The sequence below is a fragment of the Impatiens glandulifera genome, chromosome 5, assembly GCF_907164915.1.
Source record: "Impatiens glandulifera chromosome 5, dImpGla2.1, whole genome shotgun sequence".
Classification (NCBI taxonomy): Eukaryota; Viridiplantae; Streptophyta; class Magnoliopsida; order Ericales; family Balsaminaceae; genus Impatiens; species Impatiens glandulifera.
In genome coordinates, this window is record NC_061866.1 from 1,285,411 (window position 1) to 1,294,477 (window position 9,067).

The following is a 9,067-nucleotide window of genomic DNA, read 5'->3' on the forward strand; positions in this document are numbered from 1 at the left end:
TAATATATATATATATAATAATAATAATAATAATAATAATAAACTAGTTATACAAATATAATATACGATAATTTTTTTAAAAATAAACTATTATTTATATACATTTAAGTCATTTTTTAAAATATCTTACTAGGTCAGCTAAAGGTTGAAGGCTAGACTCATCATGACATTTTAGAGTTAAATTCTCTTTAAATACTTACGAAATTGGAAAAATAATATATGAAATACAAAATATACTTGTACAATCCATTTGTGTATAAGCATATATTTTCTAAAAAAAGGTAAATGTATAAAAATGTGGCATTGAATGAAGATGGATATGTATGGAACTGAATGAAGATATTTTTTGTTATTATATACACAAATGTGGTCACAGATTCACAATGATAATGTATGTTTTTGCAATAAACAAACATGGCACATAATATCTCATTCAATGTCACACATAACAATAAATACATGCTACATTTTTGTTACATATAGTTTATTCTGTTAACTATTTGATAATTAACATAAATAATTATTACATAAAATTAAGTAGTTAATACTTTTTTTTTTTGCTAGACTTAAACAAGTATCCATCTATTATATATATATATATATATATATATATATATATATATATATATATATATATATATATATATATATATATATATATAAAGTCCTATGAACCATATAAATAAAATAAAATAAAAAGTTAACAAACATAAAAATAAGATCAACTAATTATTATTTAAATTAATAAACTGTAATTAAAATTTAATTATAACAAAATATTTTGATCTTTTTGAAAATAATTATGTATAATAAAAATTCATATGAACCGTTTAGAGATACAATATAAAATAAAAAATTCACAATAAAAAAAAAGACAAACATACAAATCTTCGTGAGAGTGATCTGTTATCTGACTGGGGGACCCTAAACTGATAAATTAAAATTATTTATTTTTATTTTATAAAAAAAAATCTAATTATATATAAAAAAACAAAATTGATAAATTAATGATACTGAGCACCCGACTACTGATAACAGACTGAGTACACAAAACATTTATTACCGATGGGTCAATTTATTGAAAAAAAAAAAATACAAAATAACACGTACATTTTAATTTAATAAAGAAGCCACATAACTAGTAATATTAATATCCTTCTCATGTGTGAACCATAGCAAGCACCTTAGCCCAAGCCGGTCGCGACATAATCAAGGCACACCAGGCTGCAACTCTCGGCCGCTCTTCGAACAAGCGTTTGGTCTTCGTTTTTATCAAATAGTACAAATTTGGTAGATGGGTTAGATCCGCCGAAGTAAACTTGTCTCCGGCCAAGTAATCATTCTCCTTGAGTTGATCCTCGTACAAATCGAGTATTTTTGCCAATTCATCCTCGGTTTCATCAACCACCGCCTCCTCCGCCGGCAACCCAACCTTAGGCTTGTCGATGAGCTCATAAATAAGTTTGGAAGCTAATGGATCGAACCAGTGGTCCTCGGATTCGATCCAAGATGAAACCATTCCTTGCATTCTTGGGGACACAAACACATGTTCTTTTCCCTTTATCATGTACACGTGCGATATGTACCTCATTATTGCTCTTGATCCTATATATATATTTATTCAACTTAATTAATTACCCATTAATTAATTAAAATGCATATTTCAAAATTACTTACCGAAGAGAACCAGATCATCATCTTCTTCTTTGTAAACAGGAAGTTCTCCAAATGGCTGCAAAAAGAAAGGATATATAAGCTAGTTAACTAAACTAAAAGTTACGAGTTTGATTTTCAAATAAAAAAAAAAAACTTACAATTTGAGAAAGGAAACTACGATGGTCCTTAGGTTTGATGTTAACGTTGATGAACTCAAAAGGAACTTCATGTTCGAAGAGAGAAGCAAATACTCTCATTGTTTCCTTCGAATCATTTGATCCGTACAACACCTTCCGACCACTCACAACTTCTAAGGCCATAGATCTAGATTACAAAGACATGCTATATCATATATGGTCACTTGCAGAGTATATATAATGGTCTCCAAGTTTAGAAAATGCAATTTTATTTTTATCTTTATAACATATTTTGTTTGGTATCATTCTAAAATTTAATAATCTGTCTTAATTCCTCCTTATATAGTTACTTTTTTATTTCTTTTTTTATGTTAGTTGTTTATTTATTTATTTATGTTGTTTGATAAATGGTCTAAACTCTAAAGTGCAAGTAACAAGTATCACCATATTTAATTATAAAACCAATATTTAAAAATATTAATTATGAATTTATTTGTTACAAAATGCTAATATTTTATATTAAAAAAGCACTTACCAAAAATAAATCAATAATCAACAACCTCTTAACATGCACGTTGCCATCTAACTTGCCCGTTACCATCGGCCAGTCAAAAGATTTTTATTGGTCACCATCTGCAGTCTCCTGCACTTCTTTAATTAATTAGTTTATATGAAAATAATTGAAGATATAGCCGTTAGACACGGATAAAAAAATTATATAATAATATATAAATAAATTAAAATAACATAACTAAATTTAGATCAAAGGCATTTATGGGTAAAAAAACAACCTACAAATTAAATATCATTTCAATTTCTTCTTATTAATTACATCATTAAATTCATTATCCAAAATAGTAAAATATTTTTAATTTTAAATTATTATTATTTATATATTAATATCATTTTAAATATTTTTACTAAAAATAATAATTATTTCCTCAAAATTATAACTCATCATTCAATCTTTTTTTCTCTTGATTTTTTAAAAAACCCACTATCGAACAAGGTCAAAGAAGCTACATTGTTTGATGACACCAATGAATTAGGAAAATAGGCTCGTTCTTAATGACAAATTAGAATTTTGGACATATTTTTTTAAATTGTACGATTATTGTTAAGATTATACAAAATGAGGTTTTACTTTAACAATGTTAAACCTTCGCTAAAATATTGTTTACATAACATTATAATTAAAAATAAATATATTCCACGTCTCACGCAAAATTACATATATCTCAAGATTTTTTACTATTACATATTATATATATAATATATATATGTTGGGTTTTGCATCAATAAAACTACATATCTTCTTAAAAATAAAACATGCCATGCATTCAAATGAAAGAAGTGATTACATTAGAAATGATTGAAATACTCCACAATCAAAATCTCTCACAACCTCTCTCTCTAGATCAACCAAAGAACAAAGAAAGAACTAGAAAAATCCTAGATCTGTTCACTCTCTCTCAATATTACCATGTTAAGAGAAAAATACCAAAAAATGTATTTATATCTTAACCCGTTTTCATAATAGAAAACCCTGACTCGTTTACTTACCCAGAAGTTAAAACCCGACCCAATGGCAAGGAACACCTCAATAATTCTCCCCCTTCCGAGCCATGGGAAAACGTTGCTATAAACATTCATCATTGTGACGCCCCTACCAGAACCATTCCAACTTTGGTACAACATATCTCATGATTGCCTCTTGGTAAGTCATTTGTCATCATATCTGACCCGTTCTCATTTGTATGCACTTTCTCCAAGTATAACTCCTTCTTCTCAAACAGTTCACGGATCCAATGGTACCTTCTTTGGATGTGTTTTGAATGTGAATAGAAATTTGGATTCTTACTCACATGTATAACACTTTGTGAGTCACTAAACACCACAAACATATCTTGTGTTATACATGTATCATTCAATAATTCATTCTTCCATCTCATTTCTTTACAACATTCAATAATGACAATATATTTAGCTTCTGTAGTAGACAAAACAACACATTTCTATAGACGAGACTGCCATGATACAACTCCTCCTTTAAAGGTAAACAAATACCCTGAAGTTGATCTCATTGTGTCAATATCACCACTCATATCTGAATCAAAAAACCCTTCAACATGTGTTTTCTAGTACCATAACACAAAGAATATTTAGAGGTCCCTCAAGATATCTCATTAGCAACTTAACTGCTTTCAAGTGTATCTTATTGGGATTTTGAAGGAAACGACTAACTACTCCAACCGCATGAGCTATATCCGGTCTTGTGTAGACCATTGCATACATCAGATTACCTATTACTGAAGCATATGGAACCTTGCACATTTCTTGTCTTTCCTCTTCATCCTTGGGAGACATTGTCTTGTTTATTTTCAAGTGTGTAGCCAATGGACAAACAATTGACTTTGCCTTGTCCATACATAACCTTTTTAGAATCTTCTCTATATCTCTCTTGAGACAATCATAGCCTTTTCTTCACCCATCATAAAATGACCTACATTCCAAGAATTTGTCTTGCTAGACCCAAGTCTTTCATCTCAAAAGACTTGGCCAAATCCTTTTTCAATTTGGAAATCTTGAGCTTTTCTCTTCCTACAATCAGCATGTCATCAACATATAGGAGAAGTATAATAAAATTATTAGAAGCAAACTTTTGCACAAAAACACGGTGATATGTAGAAGTCTTCATGTACCCATGGATGGTCATGAATGACTCAAACATAAGATACCACTCCCTTGGTGCTTACTTAATATCGTACAAACTTTTGATAAGCTTGCACACCTTGCTTTCCTCACATTTCTTATTGTAACCTTCAGAGTGCTCCATATAAACATTCTCATCCAAATCACCATGGAGAAATGCAGTCTTAACATCAAGTTGTTCAACCTCTAGATCCATACAAGCAATTAGACCTAACACCACCCGGATGGAAGTCATCATCACTACCGGTGAGAAAATCTCATCATAATCAATTCAATGTCTCTAGCTAAAACCTTTGATAATTAGCCTAGCCTTGTATCATGGCATGTTATCATCACCTTCTTGTTTGATATTGTACACCCATTTATTTTGTAATATTTTTTTTGTTTTTTGGTCTTTCCATCAGTTCATATGTGCTATTTTTCAACAATGATTTCATCTCTTTATCCATGACAGTCAACCATTCTTCCTTGTGAGCATCCTCAAGAGCCTCCTTATAGCATACATGCTCCCCACAATTAGTTAGAAGGACATACTCTATAGTCGGATACTTATAACTTGATCTTTTCTTCTTAGTAGACCTCCTAAGTACCTTTGTTTATTGATTATGTTATTTTCATATTCTTGTTGAAATTTAAAGTCAACCTCGATATTATCACCAAGATCAGCTTCTGTATCATTTCCATGGCTTATAACTTGACCTTGAGAAACATTATCATCACTATCTGAGTCTGAAGCTACATGTGACATTGTCTTCTCAACATCATGAGACATCTCAAGACCAAGAAGATTACGTATGTGCGCATCAACCTTGTCACTGTCTTTAAAATTCTCAATAGTCCGATCTTCAAGGAATACCACATCTTGGCTTCTCAAAACCTTCTTGTAAACTAGGTCATAGCACTCGTATCCCACTTTTCATCACCAAAACCCAAAAATATGCATTGTCTAGTTTTTGCATCTAGCTTAAACCTCTCATCTTTTGGAACATGCACAAAGGCTCTACAACCAAAAACACATAAATAGTCATAATTAACATCTTTACCTGACCAGACGTTTTCTACACACTTATTATTCAATGGCTTGGAGGGAGAATGATTGATCACATACACTGTAGTGCTCATGACTTCAGCCCATAAATGCTTAGTCAATTTGGCATGGGAGAGCATACTCCTCATCCGTTCCAATATTGTTCTATTCATCCTCTCTGCCACTCCATTTTGTTGTGGAGTCTTTGGCACAGTCTGTTCATGTCGAATACCATGCTCTTTGCTATAATCATTAAATGATCATATGTACTCTCCCTCATTATCTGACTGCACCATAATTAATTTTTTGCTTGTCTCTCTTTAGACCAGCTTGTGAAAGACCTCGCAACCTTGCTGCAACTTCATCCTTGAACTTTATAGCATAAGCTAAAACCTTCATAGACGCATCGTCTATGAAGGTTACAAAATAAGAAGCATCACATATTAATTTAATCTTCATAGGACCACATACATCAGTATCGACCAACTTAAAGACATTCTTTTTCAGTTCCACTTTCGACTTACTAAAGGAGACTCTGTGCTGCTTACCCTTTAAGAGCTCACAATTTTCAAGATGAGCATCCTTAAGATTCAGAAACTCATTCCTCTTGATAAAAAAAAAAACATTCCAAATATACGTCGCAATATGACAAGTAAAAGAAATATAAGATATGGTCTTCACTCGTTTTAGCAAACTATGTCCTTAATGCAAATATCGATGTGTATATCACTTAATCAAAAATATATATTTGAGTTAATTATTTAAATAGTTTAAAATTTCTCTGATATATTTTTTTATCAATTAATTAATCAACTAAAGTATTATCAAAATAATAAACTTCAATTTGATAACTAAAGAAACTAAGAATTTGGAAGTATTATAAAAAAATTTATAACATTATTTGATCTTAAATTGGAGGGAATAAAATAAGATAATTCCGCATCAACAAACAAACCACAATGAATAATAAAACTATATAATTTTTGTAATATAAGAATCAATTTAATCAATTCCTTCAAAAATCAAAGCCACAATCATAACTAGAAATATCCGACGCCAATCCTCCCAGCACCATACTTCCATCTAACCCTCCCAAAATCCCAACTCCAACCGTCGCACCCATTTCACTATTATTTTTTCGGTTTCCCTTGATTAGGATACCCCAACGGAGGTGCACTCGGATATCCCCCGTATGGAGGGTAGCGGCCATATGATCCTTGTGCCGGATAGGAGTACGACTCTGTCCTTGATATACCCGGACCGGGCTGCAGGTACCTTGCTGGCGGATGTCGATAAGACCCTGGAGATGGGTACCTTGTTAGTGGCGGAGCAAGGGGCCCGGGAATATCAGGGTATCTTGCTGGAGCATCAGGGGAAGTAGTAGGGTCCCATGCGAGAGGACTAGGGTATCCTGTTGGTGACGGAGCAAGGGGACCAGGAATATCAGGGTATCTTTCCGGAGCACCAGAGGAAGTAGTAGGGTACCCTACAGGCGGACTAGGGTATCCTGTTGGTGGCGGAGCAAGGGGTCCGGGATTATCAGGGTATCTTACCGGAGCACCAGGGGAAGTTGTAGGGTACCCTGCAGGAGGACTATGTAATCCTGTTGGCGGCGGTGAAAGAGGCCCTAAAGCAGTAGGGTACACTGGAGGAGGACTAGGGTATAGGGGGCCGGGAACAGCATGGTACCCTGGGGGACAAAGAGGCCTGGAAGGATGATATGGGTTTGTCACACTGGTCGGATAGAGACCGAAAACGGGAATGTCACGAACCGGGTAACTAGGCCCGAATTTGTATGAGAATTTTAATTTCCCCTTTTGCTTACCGGAGGTTGATCGGACTGGAAATTCGGCCAAGATGGCATTAACGTTGTCTCCGATTGAACTTTTATCTAGGAGTTCCTTAACCGAAACATGGACTTCTCCGACATCCTTGTCTCCGAAATGAACACGTTCGTGGCGGAGGCGGAAGAAGAGGTTAAGGTGGTTTCCCTTGGGCATAGATTCTTCTATGACGAATTTCATGGGATGGGACCACTTAGGACTCGAGCCGCCGTCTTCATCAACGGGTGTTTTTTGTTCGGTACAAGGATCACCGTTGATGGTTACAGCTACATAGACGTCCATCTTGGAGAATATTCCGATGTCTTTGAGGCCTTTGGCTGAGACAATATTCAGTTCTAATTGTCGAGATCCCATTTTTGGGAGAGGATGAAAATTGGAAACAAGTGAAGTAAAAGGATAAGAGAGAATTTTTAATCATATATAAACAAGGGAAGGTACACTACTAAGATTAAAAAAAATTGACCTTTGAAATATGCAAATTCCAAGTAGGGTGGAGACACTTTTAGGGTTGTTTGCTAGGATTATATGAAAGTTATAATATGATTTTAAAATAACCTTTTTTTAATTACATGAAGAAAATACCAATGATATGGTGGTATATTCAAAATTTATATTGTAATTCAAATAAAATAAATAGAACTCCCATTAAAATAGTTTTGTGTAAAATGTCTTGACTAAATATATTTATATTAAAACAATTTTAAATTGAAGTGAAATCATTATTAGTTTTGTTATTTTATAAAATTTAATAATAATAATGAATATATAATAACAAAAATTGAATTTAACATCTACTTAATTAAATTGTTTGAGACATATATAATACTAAATATAAAATAGAGGACAATTTTGACTTCATATTCCCCGTAGTGACAAATGGTTTCCTTGACCACCTCCTACTAAACTAGTTTTAGTCTTGTTCTAAGAAAAAAAATAAATAAATAAAAAAAAAATTATGCTCTTTTACCTACTTTATTATACTAGGGGGTGGCATACTAGCATTTGGCAGGTATTGCATTACCATCACGGGAAGAGTATGTATTGTAAAGTAGGGAGATTCTTCTTTTTTCCCAGACAAAAATATTTAAAGTGTTTTCGTGCTAAAACAGCATGTTCGGTTTGGGATTATTTTAAAAATCTAGAGAGAGAAAAGAATAACGATCGGTGATGATTTTGAGTCGGTGATAATTATTTTTGGTAAAAATATTTAAAAGGCATTGACATATATAAATAAAATATAAAATAATAGTTTAAAATATAAGGTATTTTAGTATTTTAGTTAAAGATTTGAGTGATATGATAGATAAAAAGGAGTGAGGTGATATTTGATTTTGTATGAATTTTTAAAAAAAACCCATACCGAACAAGGCCTAAGAGAGGCTTCATATTGTGGTAAAGATCTTCTCTTCGTACGGATCAACTCCAATTTTTAAATCGACATGCTAAGAAATAAGAATATATAGTTAAATACTTAAATATTATGTAATATATAAATTATAAAGTTAAGAACATGCTGTTTATATTTAACTTATCTAATTAAAGTAGTTAAAGTTAAAATAATATTATTTAATAGATCAAAAGTCTTAAAAAATTGATTCACACTACAAACAACCTAAGGAAGCTGAGAATTATAACAGTGGAAAGTCGGCTAGCAAAGGGTGATCACGAATCCGATTGAATTCTTTTACTGA

At 32.3% G+C, this 9,067-nt stretch overlaps 2 protein-coding genes across 2 annotated transcripts; both read right to left on the bottom strand.

Annotated features, from left to right (window-relative positions):
- Positions 1–1,076: 1,076 nt before the first annotated feature.
- Positions 1,077–1,979, bottom strand: LOC124940731 (glutathione S-transferase-like). The gene is made up of 3 exons (XM_047481266.1): positions 1,815–1,979; positions 1,678–1,732; positions 1,077–1,605 (listed from the first exon to the last, which is right to left on the bottom strand). Exons 1-3 carry the CDS (start codon positions 1,974–1,976, stop codon positions 1,160–1,162), a joined length of 663 nt encoding a protein of 220 aa, XP_047337222.1. The 5' UTR covers positions 1,977–1,979; the 3' UTR covers positions 1,077–1,159.
- A 4,683-nt stretch (positions 1,980–6,662) lies between these two features.
- LOC124937792 (protein SRC2 homolog) lies at positions 6,663–7,735 on the bottom strand. The gene has a single exon (XM_047478119.1). It carries the CDS (start codon positions 7,728–7,730, stop codon positions 6,663–6,665), a length of 1,068 nt encoding a protein of 355 aa, XP_047334075.1. The 5' UTR covers positions 7,731–7,735.
- Positions 7,736–9,067: the final 1,332 nt, after the last annotated feature.